Genomic DNA, 16,296 nt, shown 5'->3' on the forward strand with positions numbered 1-16,296 from the left:
CTGGCCGCATTCGTAGCGAAGGTGGCTCTGCAGGCCACTTCTCCACGCGAAGACGCTCCGGCAATTCGAATTAGGACACGGAAACTTGGTGCGCCTCTTTTTTCTGGTGTTCTTAGTCAGACAGATCCTCTTGTGAAGATAGGTCGTGGATTTTTTGCTATCTGAAAATAATAATTCGTTCGCAATAAAAATGCTTCAGATTCTCGTCAAAACATGTGTGAAGGAGCAAATTTCGTACCGCTAATCATTTTTTAAACATTGGAATGAAAAAAACGCAATTATTTGGACAGAAAATAAGAAACAATTAATTAAAACAAGGTTCGCTTTTCAATGCGAATTGTCTTTTTCACTTTCAAAATTGCAATTGCAATTTTTAAGGACTCGAAACGTTCTTGTGGGGTGCTCCATTTTATTTAAACAAAAAACGTTCCATACAGTTATACATATGTCACACAAAGTTCACACTTTTTTTTAAATTCTTGTTGTAATTTTTCAATAGTAACAATTTTTAATTATTTGATGTCTATAACAAAAGTATTGAATTTAATTTTTTATAATATACAAGTGTATTTTTAAAAGATGAAACTTCTAATATATATTTTAATGTGTACAAAATTATACGCTGTTGTCCATAAAGATTTCTTTGCAAAGGTCAGAATAGCTATAATTTTTAGAGAGAAAAATCAATTTTATAGCTGGATAGCATTTAAACTTTTGCAGTTATAAAATAAAAAAATTACGGTAATAGCTATCATTTGCCTTAAATGCAGTGGATACAAGAGAAATTTGAACATAAAATATGGCAAGTACATTAAGATTTTAATATAAGGTTACAAAAAGAACATACTTTAACTTCATTGTTATATTTCATGATTTATTCAACCAAAAACGATCTCTTGTTAACTTAAGAAATAACACATTTCTTTGCATCCTAACAAACAACATTCCGCTCAATATCGATGACATAAACATAGCAATTCTTATGTTTGTGCCGAATGTGTCTCTTTACATTGGCATTCAACTTGCATATAAAGTCGCAGTAAGGACACTTGAACCTGGGCTTCTGGCCGCATTCGTAGCGAAGATGTCTCTGCAGACTCTCTTTCCACCCAAAGACTATCTGGCAATTTGGATTAGGACACGAAAACTTGACGCACTTCTTTTTCCTGGTGTTCTTAGTCCTCTTGCGAACATAGGTCGTTGGTTTTTTGCTATCTGAAAATAATGATTCGTTTGCAATAAAATGCTTCAGAGATACTCGTCGAGATGTATGTGAAAAGGCGGAGTTTGTGCCGCTAGTCGTTTTTCAATTTCGGAAAAACGCGTCATTATGTGTGCGAAAAATCGAAAATAATTAATTCAAACGAGATCCGCTTATCTATGCGGATTTTCTTTTTCCTTCTCGAAACTGCAATTGCAATTTTTGGGTGTTCTAAACGTTCTAGTTCGTGTAAAATGCTCCATTTTATATAAACTAAACGTTCTATACAATAACAAATATCACACAAAGTTCACGCTTTTTCTTTATTTCTCGTTGTCAGTCTTCAATAGTAATAATTCTTAACTACTTAATGTCTGAAACAAAAGTGTTGAATCTGTATTTTTTTAAATATATAGGTGTATTTTGAAAAGATAGCAACTTCTAATATATATAAGGCATATATACATTCTAATGTGTATAAGAATACTTTATTGTCCATAAAGATTTCCTTGCATTTTAACAAAGGTTAGAATGACTGTATGTTTTAAAGAAAAAAATCAATTTTACAGCTGGATAGCATTTGCAACTTTTGCAGTTATAAAATAAAAAAATTACAGTAATAACAATCATTTGCCTTAAATACAGTGGAGACAAGAGAAATTTGAACATAAAATATGGTAAATACATTAAGATTTTAATAGAAGGTTGCAAAAAGAACATACTTTAACTTCATTGTTATATTTCATAATTCATTCAACCAAAAACGATCTCTTGTTAACTTAAGAAATAACACATTTCTTTGCATTCTAACAAACAACATTCCGTTCAATATCGATGACATAGACATAGCAGTTCTTATGCTTGGCTTGAATGTGCCTCCTTATGCTGGCCTTGACTTTGCATATGTAGTCGCAGTAAGGACACTTGAACCTGGGCTTCTGGCCGCATTCGTAGCGAAGGTGGCTCTGCAGGTTCTTTTTCCAGTCAAAAACTATCCGGCAATTTGGATTAGGACACGAAAACGTGTCCTTGACGCTCTTCTTTTTCCTGGTGTTCTTATCGAAGATAGGGCTGCTCCTCTTGCGAAGATAGGTCGTGGGTTTTTTGCTATCTGAAAATAATGATTCGTTCGCAATAAAATGCTTCAGATTCTCGTCAAAACACGTGTGAAGGAGCAAAGTTCGTCCTGCTAATCATTTTTTAAACCTCGGAACGAAAAAAACGCTATCATTTGGACGGAAAATAGCAAATAATTAATTAAAACAAGATCCACTTTTCAATGCGAATTTTCTTTTTTACTTTCAAAACTGCAATTGCAATTTTTAAGAGCTCTGAACGTCCTTGTTCATGTGTGGTGCTCCATTTTATTTAAACTGAAAACGCTCCATACAGTTAAAAATATCACACAACGTTCATACTTTTTCTATAATTATTGTTGTCATTTTTCAATAGTAACAATTTTTAATTACTTAATGTCTATAACAAAAGTGTTGAATCTGTATTTATTAAATATTTAAGTGTATTTTTAGAAGACAGAAATTTCTAATATACATATATTGCAATGTGTACAAGAATATACGCTATTATCCATAAAGATTTCCTTTCATTCTAGCAAAGGTCAGAACAGCTATAAAATTTAATGAAAAAATTAATTTTATAGCTGGATAGCATTTGCAATTCTTGCAATTATGAAAGAATTACAATAATAACTATCATTGTCATACAGTGGGTATAAGATCATAAATATTTGAACATAAACTGTAGCAAGATTGAGATTTTAATATAAGGTTGCAAAAAAAACATACTTTAACTTCATTTTTACCAAAAATGATCTTGACTTAAGAAATAACATTTCTTTCTATTCTAACAAACAACATTCCGCATAATATCGATGACATAGACATAGCGATTCTGATGCTGGCCTCGAATGTCATACAGTGGATATAATAGATATTTGAACATAAAATATGGCAAGTACACATTAAGATTTTAATATAAGGTTGCAAAAAGAACAAAAAACGATTTGTTACAAAAAACGATCTCTTGTTAACTAAACAAATAACACATTCTCTTGTATCCTAACAAACAACATTCCGAACAATATCGATGACATAGACATAGCAGTTCTTATGCTTGGCTTGAATGTGCCTTTTTATGTCGAACTTGAACTTGCATGCGTAGTCGCAATAGGGACACTTGAACCTGGGCTTCTGGCCGCATTCGTAGCGAAGATGTCTATACAAGTTGTGTTTCAGGCCAAAAGCGCGCCGGCAATTCGAATTAGGACACGAAAACTTAACGCACTTCATTTTCTTGATCTTCTTGGTCTTCTTGTGAAGATAGGTCGTCGGTTCTTTGTTACCTGAAAAATAATGACTCGTTCGCGATAAAATGTTCCAGAAATAGTCGTCAAAACATACGAAAAAAATTCGTACCGCTAATTGTTTTTTAAATTACAAAACGAAAAGACGCCATTATTATTCGAAACTGCAGTCACAATTTTTGAGAACTCTGAACGTTGTTGTTCATGTGAAATGCTCCATTTTATTTAAACCAAAAACGTTCCATACAATTACAATATCACATAAATTTCACACTTTCTCTTTAATTCTCATTGTCAGTTTTCAATAGTAACAATTTTTCATTATTTGATGTCTATATATAAAAAAAGTGTTTAATCTTAATTTTTTAAATATAAATAGGTGTATTTTTAAAAGACAGAAATTTTTAATATATATTCCACTTTGTACAAAAATATACATTATTGTCCATAAAGATTTGCTTGCATTTTAGCAAAGGTCAGAATAACTATATTTTTTAAAGAAAAAAATCAACTTTATAGCTTGATAGTATTTGCAACTTTTACAGTTATAAAAAAAATTACAGTAATAACTATCATGTCTTAAATGCAGTGGATATAATAAATATTTGAACATAAATTTTGGCAAGTACATTAAGATTTTAAGGAATACTTAAGGAATAGTACATTTTTTTTCTTTGTATTCTAACAACGAACATTCCGAACAATATCGATGACATAGACTTTTCTGTTCTTATGTTTGCCCGGAATGTGCCTCATTACGTTGGCCTTGCACTTGCTTATGTAATCGCAGTAGGGACACTCGAACCTAGGCTTCTGGGTGCAGTAATAAAGATGTTTAAGCAGTTTGCTTTTCAACTCGAAGACTTTCCGGCAATTCGAATTAGGACACGGAAACTTGGCGCACCTTCTCATTCTCTTGGTATTCTTGATCCTCTTACGACGATAGGACGTCGATTCTTTGCTATCTGAAAAATAACGACTCATTGGCGATAAAATGTTACAGAGATGGTCGTCAAGACACATACAAAAAAAATTCGTACCGCTAATTGTTTTTTAAATTACAAAACGAAAAGACGCCATTATTATTCGAAACTGCAGTCGCAATTTTTGAGAACTTTAAACGTTCTTGTTCATGTGAAATGCTCCATTTTATTTAAACCAAAAACGTTCCATACAATTACAATATCACATAAATTTCACACTTTCTCTTTAATTCTCATTGTCAGTTTTCAATAGTAACAATTTTTCATTATTTGATGTCTATATATAAAAAAAGTGTTTAATCTTAATTTTTTAAATATAAATAGGTGTATTTTCAAAAGACAGAAATTTTTAATATATATTCCACTTTGTACAAAAATATACATTATTGTCCATAAAGATTTCCTTGCATTTTAGCAAAGGTCAGAATAACTATATTTTTTAAAGAAAAAAATCAATTTTATAGCTTGATAGTATTTGTAACTTTTACAGTTATAAAAAAAATTACAGTAATAACTATCATTTGTCTTAAATGCAGTGGATATAATAGATAGTTGAACATAAATTTTGGCAAGTACATTAAGATTTTAAGGAATAGGTACTTAAGGAATAGTACATTTTTTTTCTTTGTATTCTAACAACGAACATTCCGAACAATATCGATCACATAGACTATTCTGTTCTTATGTTTGCCCGAAATGTGCCTCATTACGTTGGCCTTGAACTTGCTTATGTAGTCGCAGTAGGGACACTCGAACCTAGGCTTCTGGGTGCAGTAATAAAGATGTTTAAGCAGTTTGGTTTTCAACTCGAAGACTTTCCGGCAATTCGAATTAGGACACGGAAACTTGGCGCACCTCCTCATTCTCTTGGTATTCTTGATCCTCTTACGACGATAGGACGTCGATTCTTTGCTATCTGAAAAATAACGACTCATTTGCGATAAAATGTTACAGAGATGGTCGTCAAGACACATACAAAAAAAATTCGTACCGCTAATTGTTTTTTAAATTACAAAACGAAAAGACGCCATTATTATTCGAAACTGCAGTCGCAATTTTTGAGAACTCTGAACGTTCTTGTTCATGTGAAATGCTCCATTTTATTTAAACCAAAAACGTTCCATACAATTACAAATATCACATAAATTTCACACTTCCTCTTTAATTCTCATTGTCAGTTTTCAATAGTAACAATTTTTCATTATTTGATGTCTATAACAAAAGTGTTTAATCTTAATTTTTTAAATATAAATAGGTGTATTTTCAAAAGACAGAAATTTTTAATATATATTCCACTTTGTACAAAAATATACATTATTGTCCATAAAGATTTCCTTGCATTTTAGCAAAGGTCAGAATAACTATATTTTTTAAAGAAAAAAATCAACTTTATAACTTGATAGTATTTGCAACTTTTACAGTTATAAAAAAATTACAGTAATAACTATCATTTGTCTTAAATACAGTGGACATAATAGATATTTGAATATAAACTTTGGCAAGTACATTAAGATTTTAAGGAATACTTAAAGAATAGTACATTTCTTTGTATCCTAACAAACAACATTCCGAACAATATCGATGACATAAACATAGCGGTTCTTATGTTTGAATGTGCCCTGAATGTGCCTCTTTACGTTGGTCCTGGACTTGCTTATGTAGTCGCAGTAGGGACACTTGAACCTGGGCTTCTGGCCGCATTGGTAGCGAAGATGTTTCTGCAGGTTGTATTTCAACCCAAAAGAGCTCTGGCAATTCGGATTAGGACACGAAAATTTGGCGCACCTCATTTTCTTGGTGTTCTTGATCCTCTTGCGAAAACAGATCGTGGATTTTTTGTTATCTGAAAATAACAATTCGTTCGCAAATGAAATGCTTCAGAGATTCTCGTCGAGACACGTGCGAAAGAGCAAAGTTCATACCGCTAATCATTTTTTAAACTTTGAAATGAAAAAACACGTAATTATTTGGACAGAAAATAGGAAATAATTAATTAAAACAAGGTCCGCTTTTCAATGCCGATTTTCTTTTTCACTTTCAACATTGCAATTGCAATTTTTAAGGGCTCAGAACGTTCTTGTGAGGTGCTCCATTTTATTTAAACTAAAAACGTTCCATACAGTTATACATGTGTCACACGAAATTCACACTTTTTTTTAAATTCTTGTCATTTTTCAATAGTAACAATTTTTAATTATTTGATGTCTATAACAAAAGTACTAAAACTTAATTTTTCAAATATATAGGTGTAGTTTTAAAAGATAGAAACTTCTAATATATATATTCCAATGTGTACAAGAATATACGCTGTTGTCTATAAAGATTTATTTGCAAAGGTCAGAGCTATAATTTTTAGAGAGAAAAATCAATTTTATAGCTGAATAGCATTTGCAATTTTTATAATTATGAAAAAATTACAATAATAACTTTCGTTTGTTTTAAATAAGCAAATATAATACAAATATAATACAGCAAATATAATACAGCAAATATAATACAAATTTGAACATAAAGTATGGCAAGTATACTAAGATTGTATTTTAAAGTTGTAAAAAAACATACTTTAATTGCATTGTTACCAAAACCGTTAACTTAAGAAATAACACCTTTCTTTGTATCCTAGCAAATAACATTCCGCTCAATATCGATGACATAGACATAGCTATTCTGATGCTTGGCTCGAATGTGCTTCCGTATGTCGGGCCTCAACTTGCATATATAGTCGCAGTAGGGACACTTGAACCTGGGCTTCTGGCCGCATTGGTAGCGAAGATGTTTCTGCAGACTCTCTTTCCACCCGAAGACTTTCCGGCAATTCGAATTAGGACACGAAAAATGGACGTTCCTTCGTGTTCTCTTTTTGCGAAGATAAGCCATGCGTACTCTGTTATCTGAAACAGTAATGACTCGTACGTGAAAAAATGCTCCAGAGATGCTCGCTTAGACGCGTGCGAAAAGGCAGAACTCGTGCCGCTAATCATTTTTGAAATCTCGGAATAAGAAAAAACGCCAATATTCATGCGTAAAATCGCAAATAATTAATTCAAACAAGATCCGCTATTCTGGGAGAATTTTCTTTTTTCCTTTTCAAAACTGCAATCGCAATTTCTTGGTCTTTAAAAGTTCTTGTTCGTCTGAGATACTCCATTTTATTTTGACCAGACGTTCCATACATACTGTTATAAGTATTACACATGCAATTTTCTCACCAAGCTGTGAAGCGAATAAAACGCAAATGTGCATTTGTTCTTATGTATTTATTCATGTAATCATGTTAATATTTTTGCGTATTTCTAAATACAATTTTTACTCAAAAGCGTATATATATATAGCTTCTAACAGACTTGAACAAACTGTCGGCATTGCAGTAATGCGATTGATAGGATTATCTTGCAATTCGAAGAGACAGAGATAGACGATTAGACAAAGAAATACAGATCAAAGCCGAAGTTGCATAGATTCACGAACCTATAAAAACAGGCAGGTTTCTTTATTTGTCGGCAAACGAAAGACGCGCGGTTAAGTGGAGCGCTCACGATGTCCCTTGGGACAGATCGACGACGTAAATCTTCCGGGTATTGTGCCTGCGGAGGAGATGCTTGCTGACATTGCCCTTGAGTTTGCCGTAATAATCACAATAGGGACATTTGAAGCGCGGTTGAAGACCACATTCGTACTTCAGGTGCCGCGTTAGGTTCCTCTTCCAGTTGAAGGCGCGACCGCAGTTGTGATTCGGGCAAGGGAACCTGATATTGTTGTCGGCGTCGCTGGACAACGATCTGCTGAAGGCTTTAAAAGACCCATTAACGCCTGAAAGCAAAAGAGCAGACAAAGCGTCCAGTCAGTCCTGACGCAAAGTCGTGTGCGTCCTTCGGGATAACATGCCGAAAAAGTCGATCGTTTCATCGCGAGGGTTTCCTTCCGAAAAAATAAAATGTGTAACGAACACATGAAATAAAAATGCTGAAAAATAAAGATGTAGCAACGTAAAAGTAAAATATTCTATATTTATGAGTATTACACTTAATACATGACAATTATCGATGAAATTTTACATGGGAAGTATTTTGAGGTCCAAAATGCAATATATCAGAACATCACATTAATAATTAAACAGTTAGTGAAACATATTTCTTGTTAAATCTCAACGGCATCATCTTGTGTTATAAATAAAAGTAACACGTATTTACCTGCATTCTGCAAGAATAAATTATCTGAAAAAGAAAATTATATATTATCAATTTGTCAACTGTCACGCATCTATAACAATATAAAGGCAATATTTAAAAAAATCATGTTACTGATTACATTATCGTGAAAAAAAAGAATGAATAAAACATAGAAAATTGTAGAAAAGAACGAGGAAATTCATGGAGGATAAAGATAGTAATTTTTATTTCTTTTGTTTTGACGTAGAGATAATTCCAGCATTGCATTTTCGAATACTCGCAATTTATTGGTATTCTTACATCTTAAATTACATGCATCGTGAAGTCGCAAGATGTGTATGTGTGTGGGCGTGTGTATATATAATATACATATATATAAATTTTTTTAAAATATAGCTTTGTTCTCTAATCCTTTAATCGTAATAAATGCAATTGTAAAAAATTTCAAAACGTTAATGATTAATGTGTTTATAATAATGTATTTCTTCTTTACATTTTTCAAAACATTTTAATTATACACAAAAATTTAGTTAAGAAAATATTAATTTAGAATTTTATTTTATTCCTTTCCGTCATAATTCTTCGTTGATTTTTGAAAGAAAAACTTTCATAGAACAGTAAAATTGCAGCAAAGCAAATAAAAGTAAAACTTTCTTTCTAATACAATCATAACTCAATAGTGAAATAATTTTAAATTAAAGTTTTAAAAATTTATAGGTACCCAGATAGCAACGCGAAGTAAATTTGATGCTGCTCTCTTGCCGATAAATTGCTGGCAATACATATATCCAATGTTGCCTGCGAGTTGCTTCAAATTACTCGAAACCAATTGAAGCAAATATATGACAAGTTGCCTAATAGTATCATCATAAGCAATCACAGGTTTACATGATTTTGTTCAGACACGCATGGCTACTCTGGGTACTTCCCTCACTCTAACGTAATTATCACGGAATAAATTGTTTAATAGCTGTGCCAAAATAATCCGAAGCACATTTTAAAGATGGTAACGTGCATCGAAAGAAGAAAGTTAATCCTAATTGGTAATCAATACGTAATTAGAGCAATTCTTGTGCACTCTTGTGATGTGTCTGGTAATATTGGCCTTCCACTTGCCACAATAATCGCAGTAGGGACATTTAAAACGCGGGTCCTTGCCACATTCGTTGCGCAGGTGCCTTCTGAGGGTACACTTCCACACGAAGATGCAGGGACAGTTGGGACACTGGTACTTCGCATGATGATTGCTGGTGCATTTCCTCCTCCTTCTTCTGTAGAAACCCATATGAGAAAAACCTGTAAACACAGAGATAATTCCACCTGATTATTAACACTTCGAAGCGTTCGCGTGCAAACACGCGTTAGCTTTAACATTGGTCCGAGCATCCGGATTCACAAGAAGGTAAAGCTTGTGCATATGTACAAAAATAGATAAATGACATTTGACAAACAAAGAATGAATGTCCGAGATATGTTATTACAGCGAGCGAATTATTAAGAAAGTTCTTCTTGACGATATTGTTTTAAAATCGCTGTGGACGGGGAAAATAAAACAAAACCTCTTAACATGCAAGAAAATAATAAAGTTTAGCAATAAAGAAAATAATAAAGTTTCAGTAATGATAATAATAATAATTCTCAATAAAAGAAACCAAATTGTTTACTTACGTTTAAAAAATGTTTGTAATATAAGAGACAAATGATTGTGATGAAGATGAATGTTATAATAACAAAATAGTTTGTTTAGAAAAAAATGATTGCAATAAAAGGTAGAAGGACATGGTAATATAATCAATTTTGTTAAATAAAAAAGTATTATAATTTGATGATTCCATAATGCAGTAGAGATATTAAAGAAATTATAAAATGTTAATAATATATTTTATGCGTAAGAAATAGTGTTTCTTAACAATCAATTAATACAGTATAATATATGTATTTAATGTTTTTTTTTTATATTATTTCACGCAATAGAAATTATTTGTACGAAGAATCGCGTTACTTTATGCAATCATTGCAAAAAGCATTATTTGTCATGTCAACTAAATAACATTTTTGTTATACTATACATGATACAAACAAAGAGAACGTTCTTTGGCGTTAAAGGCAACTTTATAAAATAATGCAATTAGGCCTTTCCGCCTTATAAAGAAAATAATAATAAAATGTAAAGTAAAAAATAATTCAGTTGCAAAATATAAAACCAAAGAATCCAATGCAATCAAAATGAAGTAAATTTCTTAAATTTAAATTATCCACTTCACCAAAAACTAAATTTTAACATATACACTATTTAAAAAAAAATTACTGCACATTATTAGCGTTAATCTTCATGAGGAGTCTTCTGCGACTTAAACAAATAGTATTCCTATCAAGCATCAAGGGAAATTTCCTCATTCATCCCTTCCTGGCACCGAACTTTTAGATAATGTTCGCGTATTTATAGGCACGTCGGCGGTGTCAATATCAAAAGATATTTCCAGACTTTGACAATGAAGAAATCGCGTTTAACTTTCTCGACGCAATGTTTAAACATGTCGACGTCCAGCATCTCATGCTTCTCGTGAAAAAAACGAAGATGTGTCTGTAAACATCACTGCGCTGTTTGGACCGGTAACTGCAGTACGGACATGTACAGACAATGTCGAATGAGGCTGTTCTTCCACTTGAAACGACAGCAGTTCGAACAACAATGGTACCGATCGACGATCTTAGACGTCTGCGGAGAGATACTCGCGTGTGCTAAACATAAAAAATGGGGGAAAAACGAATAAAACAACTAATCAGGTCACGTCTAAAACATAAAAAAGATCGGGATCAAAAACGTTAATTATGATGTCATCGATGCGGAACAATTCATTATTTTCGACAATCTACACGATTCTCCAAAATGAACAGAAATGGAATTAGGCTGAACACAAAAATTAAAGACATGTTAAAACAAGGTACAATGAAACATAAATGTTACACACAGACATGTACGAGTAGATGGACAGATAGATAAGCCGATTTCTCTTATGACTTCGTTCTCTTTTATACCATTTTTAGAACATCATAAATATATGTTTAATATTAAACAATAAGGCTCGTGAGAGTAATTTGTTAAATTTTAAATAAAAAAAAAAGATGAAAACTGTTGCTATGATGAAATTTATTATGTATACAGAACAGAAATTTTAATTTAATGTCCTATAATGTCATATTCAGTAGTATTTTCCATTGCCAAGTATAAAATGAAAAATAAGTTCATCACGAAGTCACTCAACTGTTATATCCTTTTATCCTTTTCGCGCGTATTTAGCGTAACGTCACATTATACTGGTATCAGGTACATAAAATGAGCGTAAAATATTTCCACCCTCTTTTTTAATTTAGAGCTTGCAGGGAAATCTGTTAGTGGTTCGCGTTAAAAATGCGAAAAAAACGATCAGTGCGGTTTCATGACACAGTTCATGATGATGTCCATCGCATACACTTCACTCCTCTTGTGACTGTTGCGCACGTGTCTGTAAACATTGCTGCGCAAGTTGCAGCAATATCCGCAGTACGGGCATTTGAAACGCGGTCTCTTTCCGCAGGCGTACAACAGATGCCTGCTCAGACTGCCTTTCTTCTCGAAGATACGGCTACACTTCGGGCACGGGTGCTTTTCCTTGAAGTCGAGGGGCTGCAACTTCGCCACTAGATACACCTCGTTACCTGAAAAAGACGCAAGCGAAAAACGCACGGTCAGTAATGCGTGAGAATTTCGACTCGATATTTGCGCCGACCTTTTCGTCGCGTTTGATTATAGAGCAACAAGAAGTAACAAATAATCGTTTTTTAAAAGATACTTAACTCAGAGATTTATTTATCTAATTTCGTAACAAATATCAAAAAAATTACATGTAATATTTCGTATAAATTGAATGCCGAAATCTCGTAGCATCGTCTTGACGTAACTCAATCAAGAGGAGCTAATAATTTCAATAATATAATATTTTGAGAAAATTTTTCATGATCAAAATTATTACTATGCATAACTTCTTATTAATATACACATATATTTCATACATATACATAATATATATATATATCTATACGTATTCATATAATATGTATATAGCTTTTAAGAAAATGCATAATACATTCTAATCAATTTTTTTATACAATCACTTTATCTTTGTAAAAATGGCATTCGCCATAAATTGCATTAAAAAACATAAATATCTTCGTAGATACAAATATAAGATATCGGTAATAATTTCGTCCACCAGTGAATAAAATCAGCAATTCAATTTATTTCTCGATTAACTGGCGCAATATGTACAAAAATGCACGACGTTTCGGCTCAACATTCGAGCCCTTTTCAAGTGCGAACTGAAACAGGAACAGCGAGAAAAAAACGCATTTTTGTACATATTGCGCCAGTTAATCGAGAAATAAATTGAATTGCTGACAAATATAAGAGTAAAAAATATAGCAAACAATTAAAATACCGCAGACTATTAAAATAAAGCAGATACAATAATAAAATGCCATCCAATTATTTGCATATAAATTCGCTTGAATCACATCAAGACGGCATTACGAGATTAAACCATTTGAAAATTTAGTGACACAATTCTCACAACGCTAAATTATTATTAGAGTTAATCTTAATTTGTTCAATATCGCTTAAATGTTATAAAGAAAACATAATCGTGTAAAGAAATTCAGAATAAGAAAAGAAAGAATCGATCAGCTTGAGACAATGGACTGATTTAAATTCAGACAATGTCTTGAAGTAATATTAATCGAAAATCCATCATTGCAGAAATATTAAAGAGTATTAAATGTAATACATGTTAGTACATATACATAGTATAAAATATAAACGGAACTTTCTTTGGAGAAAACTAACGTGATAAGCATGATGACTATTTCGCTGCTTTGTAAAATTTTTATTTAATTGACGCTTACTAAACTCTGGGAAAAGTTAAAGACGGTTATAAGACGGGCCTTTGGGGCCCACGATTATAGTAATCAAATTATTTGAATATCGTAACTCTAATTAACATTTTGGTTAGTGCCCCTTAAGTGAAAATTATCTTTGCGTAACTGAATATCGACAGAACTAATTGAGAGAATTGGCTGGTATAACTTAAAAATCTTTTGAGATATATAGAATAGCTAGAATAGTGGGTCCCAAAGTTATAGCCGTCTTTATTTTTCCCAGAGAATACATACAAATTGTAATTCCCTGCGCGCAGTACAAGGTCATTTTAATGACATTTCAATGAAGAGAAAGAAAGATTCCTTCAATTTCTGCCGATGTCGATACAACGCACGGCGGTGCCTTGGTGCTTTCTGCGCACGTGCTTGTAGACATCGGAGGTCCATCTCGAGCGGAAATCGCAGGTCGGGCACTTGAAACGCGGATTTTGCTGGCACTCGTAACGCAGATGCCTGGTCAGAGAACCACGGTGCGTAAAGCAACTCCCGCAGTTGTTAGTGCAGCGAAACCTTTTGCGCCAATGCGACGCTTGACCGCGGATCCGCGGACTCGGACCTACGGAGCGGAACAATCGATTGTTTCCCAGGGAGATCGCAGGAAGCCAAACTTGGTAAGGATCAATGCCTGTAACAGAATACCCATCATTGACGGCGTGTCGTTTACGGTTAACCAAGATATGCACTAGCGCATTGCCATCAGCACAGAAATTAACAGAATTATAACGAGTAATCTTAAACTATCATTCCAGAGAAAGAGACATCCTAGAGCAAAGAAAAACCGATGTGGGAATAAAGATCATTTAAAATTTATTCGATTACGTCAAATTCGCGACATTATTAAACGATTATTTTGTAAAAATAAGGGATTAAAAAAAGAAAGACGAATTATACCGATAACTTTGGGGAATCAGTCTTCGAGAAAGGACTCGCTAGAACCACAGGACACAGATAATGAATGTTCGAAATTTATTCAATTACATTGAAAATTCGGTACATTATCAAATTCAACAGTATATCATCAAAGGCATATTACAAAAATAAATATGCAATAAGTACCTATATAATGCATTTGACGAACAAATAATTTCTCGAATATTTTGCGTTCGAGGGAACGTCAAATGTAATCTTTAAGTTCAGTCTATATCGACGGTACCAACAAGATATAACGTTGCCAACAAGCAAAAATCGCTAAACAACAATGTTGATACATCGATGTATATGGCATAAACGATCACGTAAAAGCAACAGATAAAAACAACAGATAAAAAACAACAAATGGCCATTCGGTTGACCGATATCACAACTGCTTCGAGATACATCTTGCAGCTTTGCTTTGTGAACGATCTCGAAAGGAAGGAAGCTTGCGAAATTTGTATCATTCATCTCGGCTGACGGTCTTGCTCATGTCGAGAACGTAGACGCTCTCATTCGGGTGTATTCGGCGTATATGCGACCTCACGTTCGACGAGTGTTTCGTGCGGTACGAACAATACGGACAGTTGAATCGCGGCAACTGGCCGCACTGGAACTTGAGGTGATTATACAAATTGTTCTTGCGCGTGAACGCGTTGCCGCACTTGTAGCAAGGGTAATTCCTGTTTTGCTGCGCACCATCGGGATTGTAGACGCACTGATTGGAATCCGCGTGAAATGGTTGCACGACGCCCGGCAGAATCTCTGGGAACAGAAAATTTCACAACGTAACTCGGGGCGGAAGCTGGGAATCAAGTAACTTTGCCACAATATCTCGCAGCATCCCGCATGTCGAAAAGAGAAAATAATACGCAGCAATGTGTGTTCAGTGCGGATACACAGCATTTCCATTTCTTCTTACGCCATCGTTAGAATATATCGAATAATTTCTAAATTAATAAATCTAAATACGGAGATCTGTTACTTATTACAAAAATCGATAAAATAAAAAAAAGTATAGATTAAGAGCTATTAATTAATTTTTTCGTTTAAACTAAATAATAAACTAATATACATATAAGATCGACTACTGACTATACCACTCGTAAAAGAATATAGTGAATCCAATCGTGAAGAAAACAGGGCTAATTAAGAGCCGTTCGCTGTTCTCGGTGCGAAAGATTTATTCAATCAATAATTAATGTTCGAACGTTTCGGTCTTTGTTCAGACCATCCTCCGGATATGATAAAATGTATGGAAAGAAATCGTTTCTTGCGAACTGATCCATGTCTTCATGTGTTTTACTATGTCGTTACCGAAACTGAGTTTGATGTGTTGGAAAAAGCCCTGTTTCCTTCACGATTGGATTTCCAATAGAGCCTCTACTGAACGAATATAGTGAAGATCTGTACGTGTAAAATGTTATTTATTAGTATATTACAGCACTTTAGTCAGTCTTACACACAGAAAACATGAAAAACATAAAATATTCAAAATACCATGTTAGTTTAAACATCCAATTTTCTCACTATTACATTTACAAAATTTTTTTCGTGTGTTCTCGTGTTTTTGCACAAATTCTCATCAATTATAATTTTTTTCATATTTCTCTTTATTTCTTACCTGGTTCAATTCATCAATCCAGATTTTAATAAAAATTTATCTTAAAGAGATGTAAATAAAATAGTATTGAAATTGTACGAAAATAAAATAAAACAAAACTGACACAAATT

At 33.2% G+C, this 16,296-nt stretch overlaps 1 protein-coding gene across 30 annotated transcripts in view; it reads right to left on the reverse strand.

Annotated features, from left to right (window-relative positions):
- Positions 1–16,296, reverse strand: part of LOC139812891 (uncharacterized) — a 168,280-nt gene that overhangs the window by 97,294 nt on the left and 54,690 nt on the right. For 2 of the 30 annotated variants that reach the window (XM_071778059.1, XM_071778037.1), the window contains exon 7: positions 3,265–3,563. The exons of 25 other annotated variants lie outside the window; for them this stretch is intronic. In XM_071778059.1, coding sequence (XP_071634160.1) covers positions 3,280–3,563 — 284 coding nt within the window. In that variant the 3' untranslated portion in view covers positions 3,265–3,279. Of the gene's footprint in view, positions 1–3,264; positions 3,564–5,124; positions 5,424–13,873; positions 14,276–16,296 lie in introns of those variants that run through there. 3 more of the 30 variants (XM_071778057.1, XM_071778036.1, XM_071778026.1) reach the window with 2 other exon arrangements.

This window comes from Temnothorax longispinosus, chromosome 5, assembly GCF_030848805.1.
Source record: "Temnothorax longispinosus isolate EJ_2023e chromosome 5, Tlon_JGU_v1, whole genome shotgun sequence".
Classification (NCBI taxonomy): domain Eukaryota; kingdom Metazoa; phylum Arthropoda; class Insecta; order Hymenoptera; family Formicidae; genus Temnothorax; species Temnothorax longispinosus.